Source organism: Doryrhamphus excisus, chromosome 13, assembly GCF_030265055.1.
Source record: "Doryrhamphus excisus isolate RoL2022-K1 chromosome 13, RoL_Dexc_1.0, whole genome shotgun sequence".
Lineage (NCBI taxonomy): Eukaryota > Metazoa > Chordata > Actinopteri > Syngnathiformes > Syngnathidae > Doryrhamphus > Doryrhamphus excisus.
Window position 1 is genome coordinate 1,827,246 of NC_080478.1, and position 16,079 is coordinate 1,843,324.

At 44.6% G+C, this 16,079-nt stretch overlaps 1 protein-coding gene across 4 annotated transcripts in view; it reads left to right on the forward strand.

The window, feature by feature from the left end:
* The window catches only part of LOC131139957 (neuronal PAS domain-containing protein 3-like), a 146,340-nt gene that overhangs the window by 52,498 nt on the left and 77,763 nt on the right, over window positions 1-16,079 (forward strand). For all 4 annotated transcript variants that reach the window (XM_058089932.1, XM_058089929.1, XM_058089930.1 and 1 more), the window contains exon 3: window positions 12,205-12,449. In XM_058089932.1, the coding sequence (XP_057945915.1) occupies window positions 12,205-12,449 (245 nt within the window). The remainder of the gene's footprint in view (window positions 1-12,204; window positions 12,450-16,079) is intronic.

A 16,079-nucleotide genomic window follows, 5' to 3' on the forward strand; every position in this document is an offset into this window, starting at 1 on the left:
AGGCCTAGAAAATGAATGAATGAAAATAATGTTTATTTGCATCCCTGTTTTGGACAATATTTTTATTGCAAAGGTTCCGTTGACATGACAGCACATTGACAGGAAGTCAAATGCCTGCCAAGCCAACAGGTGGCGCTAAAACTGTAAGACTCTTTCAACGTTCAAAGAAAGCGACTTCCTGAAAAGACACAAGTAAAGAGCGTAATCTCACCTGCGTGTCGTTTTACTTGAAGAAGTTTTCCGTGGACGGCGAAGGCGGCTTCATGAGAGGCAAACACTTAGTCAATTAGTGCAGGTTGATTTCAAAGAAGAAGAAGAGATGTTGTGTTGGTGTTGTGATAGCAGAAAGCCTCCAGCTGGCCTCTCATGTGACGCTCATTGATTGATTTACTTTACTGCTGTTTGCAGGGAGGAAGATGAAAGCTAAATCAACCTCAGCAGGTGTGTGTGTGGGGGGGGGGGGGGGCAAAAACTACACAACCATTAGCGTTAGCTCCTGCAGCTAGCTCACCTGAGGACTTTAAACATCTTTGATTTCTCTTTGATTTGCACGCAGTTTACTTTTACTTTTTAATTGGATCCAGCTCGCTCGCTTCGTGCACAGCAGCGTTTCCTTTGAGGCTTGTTTTCTTGGCGTTAAATGAAACAGGAAGTCAACACGTCACGTGATGAAGACGCTGTTTGCAGTTGAGGGCACCACTCGCTACGATTGGGGCTGGGAACCTAAGGGTATCTCATAATACCATACCATTCATGATGCTGTACTTCTTTTTTTATTTTATTTTTACTGTGCAGCCTTTGGTCCTGGGACAAAAATACCAATATCACTACTTTACTATATTTCATTTTTACCAAAGATAATTAATAAGTGGTCGCTGTTTTGTGGTTGTCTATAGCATTGTCATTCATTCATTCATTCATTTTCTACCGCTTATCCTCACAAGGGTCGCGGGGGTGCTGGAGCCCATCCCAGCTGTCTTCTTGGGGCGAGAGGCGGGGTCCACCCTGGACTGGTGGCCAGCCAATCCCAGGGCACATATAGACAAACAACCATTCACACTCACATTCATACCTATGGTGGAATTGAACTCGGGGCTCCTAGCACGCTAACCACTCGATCACCGTGCAGCCAGAATTTTGCATTCATTCATTCATTTTCTACCGCTTATCCTCACAAGGGTCATGGGGGGTGCTGGAGCCTATCCCAGCTCTCTTTGGCTAGACCAGGGTTACAACCTGGACTGGTGGCCAGCCAATCACAGGGCACATATAGACAAACAACCATTCACACTCACATTCATACCTATGGACGATTTGGATTGGCTAATTAACCTAGCATGTCACACAACACACATTTGGGGAGTGCCCGGAGAAAACCCACACAAGCACTCTCATATCGAATTTCAGCTTTCACCATTTTTGGTTATTTTGCCCCCCCCCCCTCCAAAAAAAACCCCAGAGACTTGAGGGGAGAAATAACTCTAAGACAAATACATGACTAATGTATTTCTTCAAAATGGAGTCATTGATTGGCTACTGTTATTCTTCCTGGGAAGAACGTCTCACCGGAAAACAGACTTGCCCACTTTGGACACGTCATTAGCTTCAAAGAGAACCGAGACAGCGAGAACGTCCATCAGTTGAGTGAAAACCTCCACCGAGGTCAAACCAAAGTAATATGTGACACGAGTACGCAACACCAACGTTTGATTGACAGCCGCTATGCCCACCACCATCATGGTGCTCGTGTCGTGAACATTCAACTGTGAAAGTCTCTGAAATGATGGTCTTCACATCTCCACTAATACCTCCTCCTCCTTCTCCTGCGGCTGGCCAGGATGCGGGCCTATCGGCTCTGGTTCTGGTCCACTTGCCGCATGGACAAGATTTAGCCGCCAATCCTCCTCAGATAGCGGCAGAGCCGGCGGGGGGGGGGGGCTGGGAGGGGGGCGGGACTGAGCCCACATAATTGTGAAGAAGTTCATGTGGGAATAAAAGCTGGAAGGAGTTCAAACTGAAAGAACTAAGAACCTGCAGTACCAAAGTCCTTAAGAACGTTTAAGCATGATTGGACCAGCTTGACAAAGAGAGGTCAAAGGTCATTGTGCTGACACAGGCATGTACCCCGCCTCTCGCCCAAAGACAGCTAGGATAGGCTCCAGCACCCCCACGACAGTATCACTCGGATACTGTGAACATCCAGCAGCAACACAACATTTTGGTATGGCTACTATTTTGATGAAAAATATACTTGAACCAGGGCTGCACAGTGGACGGGTGGTTAGCACACAGGCTTCACAGCGAGGAGACCCGAGTTCAATTCCACCCTGGGCCATCTCTGTGTGGGTTTTCTCCGGGTACTCCGGTTTCCTCCCACATTCCAAAAACATGCTAGGTTAATTAGCCACTCCAAATTGTCCATAGGTATGAATGTGAGTGTGAATGGTTGTTTGTCTATATGTGCCCTGGGATTGGCTGGCCACCAGTCCAGGGTGTACCCCGCCTCTCGCCCAAAGACAGCTGGGATAGGCTCCAGCACCCCTCGACCTTGTGATGATAAGCGGTAGAAAATGAATGAATGAATTTGAAATATTGAACACTATTAATAATTTGGGCTGCACGGTGGTTAAGTGGTTAGCGCGCAGGCCTCACAGCTAGGAGACCCGAGTTCAATTCCACCCTCGGCCATCTCTGTGTGGAGTTTGTGTGGGTTTTCTCCGGGTACTCCGGTTTCCTCCCACATTCCAAAAACATGCTAGGTTAATTAGCCACTCCAAATTGTCCATAGGTATGAATGTGAGTGTGAATGGTTGTTTGTCTATATGTGCCCTGGGATTGGCTGGCTGGCTCTCGCCCGAAGACAGCTGGGATAGACTCCAGCACCCCTGTGACTGCTGTGAGGAAAAGCGGCATAAAATGAATGAATGAATGAGGACTCGATGACTTGATGACTTGTTCATGTTCGGAATTATGGAGATTGGAGGAAAAATGTTGAAAAGTCTTCCTGTCTTTGGATGAAATGACTTTGTGTCCTCTGCATTCCTGATGTCAATAGTTCTAGGAGGTCACATGATTCGGACTCTGTCCCAAGATGACTTTGTCCACACACACACACACACACACACACACACACACACCTGTAGCTCCCACACCTGTCTTGTCTGGCTTCACGGCGGCCTTCACGTGCCGCATGCTGTTGTCAGGCGGCGTGGGAATTCCCAGTGGAGCTCCATGATCACAGATGCTCGGCTGATAGGATGTCCACATAGTGAGCACACACGCACACGCGTGCACGTTGTTTGACCGCCACCTTGTCATTCAAGGACGAGCGTGCACGGAGCGCTCCATCTGGCTTCGGGACTGTGTCGGGTACCGTGCCGGGTGGGTCCATTGTGGATGGGTGGGTCCATTGTGGATGAAGAAATAACATTTCATCACTTTCACATTCCACACGCTTGGTTCTGCCCTTCGCCGCTTCCCGCCGTCACGTGTGTGTTGTGTTGTGTTGTGTTGTGTTGTGTTGTGTTTTGTGTTATGGTTCCTGACAACACAAACGCACAATGAGAGCGAGACCGCAGGCCATGTTGAGAATGAGCACGGCGTGAACGCCATCAATTATTCATCGTTTTTGTCTGCGCGTAAACAAGATGTCTGACACACATACCCCCCCCCCCCCCACACACACACACACACAAGCAACGAGCACACAACCTGTTGATCGCTTCCACACCAGGAAGGACAGATATGATAATATGACATCACCGCACAACATTTTAGCTGCTAAAGCTATCTATTTAGCCTTTAGCATGTTTCAGCATTTGGTTTAGTTAACATTAGCTGCTAAAGCTATCTATTTAGCCTTTAGCATGTTTAGCCTTCAGCATTTGGCTTAGCTAACATTAGCTGCTGAAGCTTGTTTCTATTTAGCCTTTAGCATGTTTAGCCTTTTAGACTTCAGCATTTGGTTTAGCTAACATTAGCTGCTAAAGCGTGTTTCTATTTAGCCTTTAGCATGTTTAGCCTTCAGCATTTGGTTTAGCTAACGTTAGCTGCTAAAGTTTGTTTCTATTTAGCCTTTAGCACGTTTAGCCTTTTAGCCTTTAGCATTTGGTTTCGCTAACGTTAGCTGCTAAAGCTTGTTTCTATTTAGCCTTTAGCATGTTTAGCCTTCAGCATTTTGTTTAGCTAACGTTAGCTGATAAAGGTTGTTTCTATTTAGCCTTTAGCATGTTTAGCCTTTTAGCCTTCAGCATTTGGTTTAGCTAATGTTAGCTGCTAAAGCTTGTTTCTATTTAGCCTTTAGCACATTTAGCCTTTTAGCCTTCAGCATTTGGTTTAGCTAACGTTAGCCGCTAAAGCTTGTTTCTACTTAGCCTTTAGCACGTTTAGCCTTTTAGCCTTCAGCATTTGGTTTAGCTAACGTTAGCTGCTAAAGCTTGTTTCTATTTAGCCTTTAGCACGTTTAGCCTTGTAGCCTTCAGCATTTGGTTCAGCTAACGTTAGCTGCTAAAGCTTGTTTCTCCTCGGCTTTGATTACCTTTTCATTTAGCTGATTGAATGATTGATGAAGTTCTTTCTCCGATGTTAAGAAACACTCCTGGTGTTGTGTAGTGTTGTTGTGTAGTGTTGTTGTGTTGTGTAGTGTTGTTGTGTTGTTGTGTTGTTGTGTTTTCCTTGTGTGTAATCAGATGCAGGCAGGTGAGATCCAGCAGGTGTGTGTTTCTGTTTTTGGCTTGTGGTTTCATTCTGGGAAGAAGCTGCTTGTCAGTGGGATTCCAGTGTATTTTGGCTTCTTTGCTGTGTGTGTGTGTGTGTGTTTGTGGGTGTGTGTGTGTGTGTGGGTGTGTGTGCTCAGTGTGTTGTAGGCCAAAGGTGTGTTGTTGTAACTCAGTTGCCAAGCTAATTAGTGCCGTAGAGCTTGGAGGCCTGCAGAGAGATTACACCACACTGTGTGTGTGTGTGTGTGTGTGTGCACGCGTGTGTGTGCGTGTGCGTATATGTGTGTGTGTGTGTATTGTGCCAAAACATCTCTTTGCTTCTCATTCTCGCAGCTTTTGTACACCTTAGAAAACACAAAGATGTCTCCTACTGATCAGGACATGTCTGATGTCTTTTTATCATATAGACACACTCTTGTTTACTGTGCAGCCACACACACCTACACACACACACACACACACACACCTACACACACATATACACACATGCTCACTACTAAGCCATGTAGCATGTTAGCACACAAGAGGCTTACGTTGGCACGAAGGAAACATGAGGACGAGAAGGTAAGTGAGGAGGTGACGAAGGATGAAGGTGAGGAAAGGAGGTGATGATGAAGGCCACCGAGGATGAGGAGGAAGGTGTTGTCTTTGATTGAAGGTTAAAGGAGGACATGATGGAGATGCAGGAGGAGAATGAAGGTGTGTGTGTGTGTGGGGGGGGGTCCGGCAGCTTCTTAACAAGGGACTCCTGCTAATTTGGTAGCTAATACCGAGCTGTTCCACTCCAGTGAACGTGGGGGAGGGGGGGGGGGGGGGAGATAAGGCCAGATGAGGAGAAAGGAATAAAAGAGGAGTAAAGATGCAGACAGGAAGAAGAAGAAGAAGACGAGTCAGGCTGAACAATGGAGGGTGAGGAGGTGAAGGTAACTCAACCTTGTGTGCAGCTGCCACCTTCTTCCTTCCTCTTCTTGGCTTCTTGCTTCCTTCTTTCATCATCTTCATCATGTGACTGCTTGGTGACCTTTACCCTCAAAAACAACAACAGGAAGACAAGGACCAATCAGAGAGTTCCGTACAGTATGTGCACGCCCATCATGCACCTGTCTTAGTGTTATTTCGGGGAAAGAGACTCTAACAAACGGAGTACTTGCATCAGTGTACTTCAATAAGTATACTGTGTACATTTACTGTGTACTTAGTGTGAATGGACACTGCCCCAGATCTACTGCTGTTTTGAGTGCATGAGGATTTTGCATTAGATGCTATAAAGCAGGGGTCTCAAACACGCGGCCCGCGGGCCAAATGTGGCCCGCAGGATACTAGTTTGAGGCCCCCGCCTTGATATGAAAGTTTCATGGATATGGATGCTGTATGGTATCATGTACCCAGAAAAAATGATTACGTTTGATTAATGTTCATGTTAAAGGTTAAATAACTGTTAATAGTTATCCTCCCTATCCGTGTGGAAGTGGTAAGTTTTTGGCTATTTAAGTTTTAAAGGAAATAACTTGAAGGCTACCGTTTAGGTGGCTAGCTCTCTAGTTTGCGAGTTAGCATGTGTCTCGAGACCCTGCAGTTGCGCAATATGTTGTAAATAAAAAGAGTATAAATGTGACTATAGTCGTGTTTTGTCATGTCTACAGGGCTCTAATAATGCTTTGTTCATTTTAATATGAAAAAAAATCATTTGTCTACCCACCAACTATATGTGCTTTCTTAAGTTTTTATTATTATTATTATATTTATTTATTACTGATTTATTGATTTTCTTTATTCTTGATTTTTTATTTTTCATCTTATTTTGTACAGAAAAATAAAAATTAAGATATTTGAGAACAGTGAAATGTTTTATCAGAGCTTTTCTTGTAGAAAATCGGAATCTTTAATTTGGAAAAACTTTTTTGGAAATTTTTTTTTTTTTGAATTTTGGAAAAAAATTTTGGAAAAAAAAAATTTTTTTTTTTTTTTGGAAAACCTGATGTGGCCCAGTCTCACCCAGACCCGAGCTCCAGTGGCCCCCCAAGTAAATTGAGTTTGATACCCCTGCCATAAAGGAAGCTAAGGCGTTGCAGGCCTCGGTGGAGGATGCAAATGAGACATTGCATCATCATCATCATCATCATCATCATGCACCAATTGCGACACCCTCACTCAAAACTTTATGATATATTTTTTGAAAGATGGCGTGCACACTCTCTGCGTCTCTTTTGTCCCCATGAAGACATCAGTCACGTGACTAGGCTTTGTAATAATTGTTGTTGCATTAATCTCGGCTAATGAATAGCCTCCAGATTGACATTATTAGCCGCTAATGCTGATGAATGTTCATATTAGCGCGCGTGGCCATGCAAACGTGGACTAATTGCCGCATGGTCGTCGTTCCTGAGGAGATAACTGCTCTTACGGAGTGACGAGACAAAGCGCCCTCCGGCAACAAACAGCACACAGTAAATGATGGCACTTCCAAATATCAATTAATGTTGCACTAATTAGTAAGTTTACTCTCTTGGGAAAACCACTAATGATTTAATAGCCGCCAGCTAACTTTTTTTTTTTTTTTTTTGATTTCTCAGTGTTGCTACAGCCGTTGTTGTTGGCGTTGTTTGGTACACTAAGCATGGCCCGTATATGGCCTGTTTGAATCCGGTACCATGAATCTTTCCAAATTATATTTTGGTACATGAAAGCGCTAGCTGGCAATAGCATTTGTGATATTATTTTTAAGGAAGGAAAACAAGGCAGGCTAATTTATTTGACGGTACATTCAAGCACATAATAACGACAAGTCAGTTAATGAATGCAATTGCTCCTCTTGCAAGCTGATGGATGAGGCTCAGCGGTGGCATCGACCATCAGCGGGTAGAACTAGGGCAGCGGAGCCAACTTCTCCTGGCTGGAGAGCTCCCTCTGGGACAGGAACAACGAGGAGGAAGTATGTCGCTTACCAGCGACAGTGCAGTGCGAGTCCTTGATTCAAATGTCAGCGCTGGTTTCAGATTCTTACGTACAATGTTTTTTTAAAAAAGCTTGTTAGAGCGATCAGAGATTGCGATTTTTTTCTTTTTTTTTCTGGTACGGATCTTTGCTGCACAGCAAGGTGAAGAAGATGATGCTTATGGGAAACAAAAACACAGGCTACTCATCCTGGTGTTAACTATGCAAAACTGAAAGAAACCTCATAGTGGTGGGCAAAACCGTTCATTTCGTTGAACGGATCCGTCCGGTTCAGTCAGTAAAAAGATCCGTTCATTTTGTTCATTTCAGTCATTTCGGTCATTTCGGTCAATTGGTCGTTAGCCTGTGCAAAAACCCGTTCAGCCGTGTTGAGTCCGTTCATTCATGTTCACGTTCGTTCCGACTCAACAGCGCAACAACACGTGATGACGTATTATGACAGCCACCCGGATCCGAGCATCTCAGCTCCGCGTTCCGGTGTTACGATCCCCCCGTCCGACGCTGAATGAACGGCTGACGAGTGTCGGTCAATTAGTGGTGTGTCCGTCATGAACAAACGGGTCACAAACTTGTCAAAAAGACCGAGAGATTGACCGGGTCAGCTAACCCCACCCACCCACAGAGCAAGGCGCGACGATAGGATAAGACAAGCAAACACGCAGATAGCCCCGCCCCGCAAAACGAACGGTGAACTGACTCTCCAGCCAATCAAAAACAAGCATTTGCAACTGAACAGACTGAACGGGTATTTTAAGGGCGGTGACCTCGTTCATTCAGTTCACAAAAAAAACGAGTTCTTTTGACCGGTTGACCCAAATTGATGTCAGCTGTACGGAAACTGATTCTAGCATGCACAAGTTCCCCGTGGAAGCGCAGAACTGGGGAAGTTGAATACGGCCAACCTCATTGCGAATATGACGTGGCATCACACAGGAAACGCCTGTGACAAAAAGTAATTAGCTATTAGAGAAACGAGCGAGCCCCTGTCAGTGGTGAGTAATGGCAGCTTTAAATGTTTTACTGAGCACTTCCAGTCTCGCTATATTATCTGCCACGTTGTTGCGGATGAAATTCTCCACATGCATAAAGAAGGAAATGGGTCAGTTTTTGTAAAAAAAAAAAAAAAAAAACTGCAAAAAAAATCCATAAATGTATATATGATTTGTGCTTTTCAACCCAAAAAATGTATGATTCATGTTGATATCGGAAAATTGTTATTGTTATATTGGTACACGCCTATAAATAAGGAATCCTGACTTTGCCAAAATTCACTTGACTGGACTGGAACTGGAACCAATTAGCCGTGATAAACGAGGGAGTCATGTAACAATGTCATGTATTATTAGGTAATATTTACCCAGCACTCGTTTTAATATAGTTTGATTTCCTAAGACAACGAAACTTTACAATCACACACAACATTCATTCATTCATTTTCTACCGCTTATCCTCACGAAGGTCGCGGGAGCCTATCCCAACTGTCTTCGAGCGAGAGGCGGGGTCCACCCTGAACTGGTGGCCAGCCAATCCCAGGGCACATATAGACAAACAACCATTCACACTCACATTCATACCTATGGACAATTTGGAGTGGCTAATTAACCTAGCATGTTTTTGGAATGTGGGAGGAAACCGGAGTACCCGGAGAACTCCACAAAGAGATGGCCCAGGGTGGAATTGAACCCAGGTCTCCTAGCTGTGAGATCTACGCGCTAACCACTCGTCCACCGTGCAGACCTCATTAGAACATGTCAAAGACAAAACAAAATGGTGGAAGATGTTCTAGAAGATCATGACTGACTTTTCTTGCATCTTCATCATAATTTGCCATTTTGACCAAAGCTGATGAGTCTTAAGTTGAGGCATTACGGTAACAAGGTTTCCCTTTTAACTCATTCATTCATTCATTCATTTTCTACCGCTTTTTCCTCACGAGGGTCGCGGGGGGTGCTGGAGCCTATCCCAGCTGTCTTCGGGCGTAAGTCTAGGGTCTAGGGTCTAGGGTACACCCTGGACTGGTGGCCAGCCAATCACAGGGCACATATAGACAAACAACCATTCACACTCACATTCATACCTATGGACAATTTGGAGTGGCTAATTAACCTAGCATGTTTTTGGAATGTGGGAGGTACCCGGAGAACTCCACAAAGAGATGGCCCAGGGTGGAATTGAACCCTGGTCTCCTAGCTGTGAGATCTACGCGCTAGCCACTCGACCGCCGTGCAGCCCTCATTAGAACATGTCAAAGACAAAACAAAACGGTGGAAGATGTTCTAGAAGATCATGACTGACTTTTCTTGCATCTTCATCATAATTTGCCATTTTGACCAAAGCTGATGAGTCTTAAGTTGAGGCATTACGGTAACAAGATTTCCCTTTTAACTCCTTCTAAGCAAAAGTTGATTCACTGTTGTGTTTTTTTTTTTTTTGTCACATCAACTTGAGAAACATCAAGTTGACTAACGACATGTGTGTGCGTGTGTGTGTGTGTGTGTGTGTGTGTGTGTGTGTGTGTGTGTGTGTGTGCATGCGTGAGGAGGTGTGTGTGACCTTGACTCAAGTAGACATATTTATCATGTGGCGGCTGAGTCGGTAATGCAACACTTGTCCTGATCAGCGTGTGTGTGTGTGTGTGTGTGTGTGTGTGTTAAAAACACGAGATGAAACCACGTCGTAAAGTTCGGCCGGGTGACTTGATGGCGTTTTAAAGAGCTCGTCTGCGTGTGCGTGTGTGTGTGTGTGTGTGTGTCGTAAAGTTCAGTGAGGTGGGTCGATGGTTTTTTAAAGAGCTTGTCACAGGAAAGGAAGATGTGTGTTTTATTGTGTGTGTGTGTGTGTGTGTGTGTGTGTGGACACAAAGCATGCTGGGAAGGTCAGTGGGGGGGTTGGGGTTTAACTCGATGTCAATTGGAGGTCAAACTGGCCATGCGTCATGTGACAGAAGACACTGTTGTCGGGTAGATTTACTGTCCAGAGCAGCTAAGCCCCGCCCCTCCATGGAGGCCACACCCACAGGTAGAACTAAAGACGTTCTAGGTCAGGGGAGTCCAAACATTTTCACTTTGATATTCTTCATCCGCTCAACCTAGGAACAACCTGGAGTGATTAACGTCACCGTGGAGGTACTACAAATAGTACCTGGTTGTACCCGCTCCTATAGCAAGTACTGTAAAAGGCCAAGGACGAATAGACGCTGTCGTACGTGGGATCCAAGCAGGAAGCTGATGACAGCATCCTTGCGTGGCGTTGAGCTTCACATGCTGTCCTAAAAAGGACCTCATGAGTCCTGAGTGGTTAATTAGCTCCTATTTTTACCAAAGAACCACAACAATGATGAAAGTCTTTCTAGATCTCAACTGCTTTGTACAACACTTTCACTCGGTCCCTGAACGCAACTTCCAAACACTTATAGAAGAAAATCTTTCAATATGTTGTGTTTGACCCCTCTCGCCCAAAGACAGCTGGGATAGGCTCCAGCACCCCACGACGGTATTACTCAGATACTGTGAACATCCAGCAGCAACACAACATTTTGGCATGGCTACTATTTTGATGAAAAATATACTGAACCAGGGCTGCACAGCGGATGGGTGGTTAGCACACAGGCTTCACAGCTAGGAGACCCCAGTTCAATTCCACCCTCGGCCATCTCTGTGTGGAGTTTGCATGTTCTCCCCGTGCATGCGTGGGTTTTCTCCGGGTACTCCGGTTTCCTCCCACATTCCAAAAACATGCTAGGTTAATTAGCCACTCCAAATTGTCCATAGGTATGAATGTGAGTGTGAATGGTTGTTTGTCTATATGTGCCCTGTGATTGGCTAGCCACCAGTCCAGGTTGGACCCCTGAATGAAAATGAAAGAATGTTCTAATGAGTAAATGAAGCAGTCCTGATGTTTTTTTTATGTTCTTCCCCTCAACCTTCTTGCGTTGTGCTCATGTTGTCCACGTTTCTTATTTGTGGAATACGCCACGAGGCAATGAAATATGGACTCCTGATGTGCACGCTGACAGGACGTAGATGGAAACACAAGAAGATGTACCTTTCATTAGGAAAGCACCGAGTTGACAGTCTTCTTCATCATCATCATCACCCTCAATCCATCATCAATAAATGATCAGCGTGTCTTGCTCATACACGTAGCAACCTCTTCTGTGTTTCATCAACACTTCATGAATCACGTGTGCTTAAATGCACGTGTGGCCAACAGGAAGTCCTCTGAGCTTTTTGGCTGCTGATTAATGGCTGAGTTAATTTGTAGCGGCATTGGAGGATGAGGAGGATGAAGGTTAGCTGAAGAAAGCATGGCCATCAGTGCTCTTGTTGAAGGATGAGAACAAACAAAGGTGACATGTGCACTTGAGGGCAAGGTAGGAAGCAAGGAAGGAAGGATGGAAGGATGCGATGACATGGAGACTTTCAATGTCTTTTCAATTTTGAACATCGTTTTGCTACCAGCATGACGCCGCAGTCTGACGTTGCAGCCTCGCCGCCATCCTGGCTGACGTCCTGCTTTGTCATCCGTTCAGGCTGCAGGCGCTGAGGAAGGAGAAGTCGCGGGACGCCGCCAGGTCGCGGAGGGGCAAGGAGAACTTTGAGTTTTACGAGCTGGCCAAGATGCTGCCGTTGCCGGGCGCCATCACCAGTCAGCTGGACAAGGCGTCCATCATCCGCCTCACCATCAGCTACCTGAAGATGAGGGACTTTGCCAACCAGGGAGACCCGCCCTGGAACCTGCGCATGGAAGGCCCGCCCCCCAACACCTCCGTCAAAGGTAGGACGACCTTCAAGGGAGGGGGTTCACACAAACGCACGCAGGCTGTTAGGTAGCTAAACTGGGGTTCTCAACCGGTGGGTCTGGAGCTGTTTTTGGGTCTGACAAGCAAAATTATGTAATGATGGCTGCACGAGTGGTTAGCACGCAGGCCTCACAACTAGGAGACCTGTGTTCAATTCCACCCTTGGCCATCTCAGTGTGGAGTTTGCATGTTCTCCGGGTACTTCGGTTTCCTCCCACATTCCAAAAACATGCTAGGTTAATTAGCCACTCCAAATTGTCCATAGGTATGAATGTGAGTGTGAATGGTTGTTTGTCTATATGTGCCCTGTGATTGGCTGGCCTCCAGTCCAGGGTGGACTCCGCCTCTCGCCCCAAGAAGACAGCTGGGATAGGCTCCAGCATGAATGAATGACCCAATGTTTCTGAATGCACCTCACGTTCCTCTCTGTGCTATGTGCTAGCATGCTAGCTACGCCGCCATATGGTGCGTGACCATTACGAACATTTATTCATTCGTTCCTCACAAGGGTCACAGAGGGTGCTGGAGCCTATCCCAGCTGTCTTCTACACCCTGGACTGGTGGCCAGCCAATCCCAGGGCACATATAGACAAACAACCATTCACACTCACATTCATACCTATGGACAATTTGGAGTGGCTAATTAACCTAGCATGTTTTTGGAATGTGGGAGGAAACCGGAGTACCCGGAGAAAACCCACGCATGCACAGGGAGAACATGCAAACTCCACCGAGGGTGGAATTGAACTCAGGTTTCCTAGCTGTGAGGGCTGCGCGCGAACCACTCATCCGCCATGCAGCCCCCATTACAAACATTGTCTTTAAATATAAGACATTTAAGAAATTTGAGTGTATCAATTTCTGCAATTTGGGTCCCTGCTTGCCACGGGGGGGGGCATAGTGGGTCCCCCAGCCAAACCAGTTGAGAACCACTCAGCTAAATTGTTTCCCAGTCAAGCAACTTTAGTTTTGATGAATTTGTTGTGAAACTAAGTGGAAGCAACAAGAGGATTTTTTTACTCTGCATGCATCTAATGTGTGTATTTCTGTGTATGTGTGTGTATGCGCGAGTGTGTGCTGGCATCTCCAAAGGAGGTGTGTGTGTGTGTGTGTGTGTGTGTGTGTGTGTGTGCGTGTGCACATACGGCCACCTCGCCACAGCAGCAGATGGCGTCATTGTTGTCAGCACTTTGAAGAGCCACATGCATTTTAATGGAAGTAACGTCAACAGTAAACACCAAAGTACCGTGTGAGGTGGTGTGTGTATTTTTTACTCTTTCTGTGGATGAGAGACTTCATCACAACAGGAGAGACTCAAGCCCCGCCTCCATTTTTCACTTTTTAACTCTTCCCTACACGTGCACAAAATGCACAAAACAAACATGTCCACTCCACACCAGTAGGGGGCAGCATTGTAAAAGGAAGTATGCTAACCATCCTGGCTGGGGTCAAAAGTTACTATTTCGACCAAATGACATCTATCACCAGTCAGGTGTTGCCTTCAGGTACCTGACGACTTCTGTGTTTCAATTAGTGAACTCGCGTACTCACGTCTCGTCTTTGAAGTACGGCACAATGCAGTACACAATGCAGTACACTATCAGTACGTGGTTTTTGTATTCAGTATGGTCAAAATGGTGAGTATACAGCGATGGACACTTGCCAGCCTCAACTGTCGCCATCTTGGCTGCCTAGCGGAAGAGAAGGGGCGTTTTCCGGACTATAAGTCACACTTTTTTTCACGACTTATACTCCAGTGCAACTTATGTATGTTTTTTTCTACCTAATTATGCATTTTTGGCCTTGTGCGTCTTATACTCCAGAGCGACTTATGTATGTTTTTTTCCTACATAATTATGCATTTTTGGCCTTGTGCGTCTTATACTCCAGTGCGACTTATGTATGTTTTTTCTACCTAATTATGCATTTTTGGCCTTGGGCGTCTTATACTCCAGTGTGACTTATGTATGTTTTTTTCTACCTAATTATGCATTTTTGGCCTTGTGCGACTTATACTCCAGTGTGACTTATGTATGTTTTTTTCTACCTAATTATAAATTTTTGGCCTTGTGCGACTTATGTATGTTTTTTCTATCTAATTATGCATTTGTGGCCTTGTGCGACTTATACTCCAGTGTGACTTATGTATGTTTTTTTTCTACCTAATTATACATTTTTGGCCTTGTGCGTCTTATATTCCAGTGCGAATTATGTGTTTTTTCTACCTAATTATGCATTTTTGGCCTTGTGCAATTTATACTCCAGAGCGACTTATGTATGTTTTTTTTCTACCTAATTGTGCATTTTTGGCCTTGTGCAATTTATACTCCAGAGCGACTTATGTATGTTTTTTTTCTACCTAATTATGCATTTTTGGCCTTGGTCGTCTTATACTCCAGTGTGACTTATGTATGTTTTTTTCTACCTAATTATGCATTTTTGGCCTTGTGCGTCTTATACTGCAGTGCGACTTATGTATGTTTTTTTCTACCTAATTATGCATTTTTGGCCTTGTGCGACTTATACCCGAGTGTGACTTATGTATGTTTTTTTCTACCTAATTATGCATTTTTTTCCTTGTCCGTCTTATACTCCAGAGCGACTTATGTATGTTTTTTTCTACCTAATTATGCATTTTTGCCCTTGTGCGTCTTATACTCCAGAGCTACTTATGTATGTTTTTTTTCTACCTAATTATACATTTTTGGCCTTGTGCGACTTATATTCCAGTGCGAATTATGTATGTTTTTTTTCTACCTAATTATGCATTTTTGGCCTTGTGCGACTTATACTCCAGAGCGACTTATGTATGTTTTTTCTACCTAATTATGCAATTTTGGTCTTGTGCGACTTATACTCCAGTGCGACTTATGTATGTTTTTTTCTACCTAATTATACATTTTTGGTCTTGTGCGTCTTATATTCCAGTGCGAATTATGTATGTTTTTTCTACCTAATTATGCATTTTTGGCCTTGTGCGATTTATACTCCAGAGCGACTTATGTATGTTTTTTTCTACCTAATTATGCATTTTTGGCCTTGTGCGTCTTATACTCCGGAGCCACTTACAGTCCAGAAAATACAGTACTCCTAATGATTATACAATAGAGAAGTGAGGACAAAAATCTGACAGATATTTTCCGGGGTGATACAAATATTGGTGATAATACGTTCAGTGGTTGCAATTCACCGTTAAAAAGGAGAGAAAAGGGTAAATACTGCAGTCAGTGTACAATGACAGGAATGGATTTCACTGAAAAACTCCCACACTCAGGAACTAAGTACATGGTGTAGACAGTGAAGTATTCCGTTTGAGGATTGGGCGATCATTTTTATATATCAGTATACCGGTATTGATCCTTGCGATGATAAAATGATGCACGATGTATCAATGGAAAAAAAACATTTGATGACGTTTTCTTCCTGCGACTGATCGCCGCTGCACACTCGATTGACGCATTGGATGAAGATTGTCAGTAAACGCCGCATTACCTCTGTAATATGGAATATGGTTTGATTTCCGTAGTGCACACGTGGAATAGCCAACTCAAACATATCGACACAATAGTACCTATTAATATCAAACTATTGATAATGAGTATTAG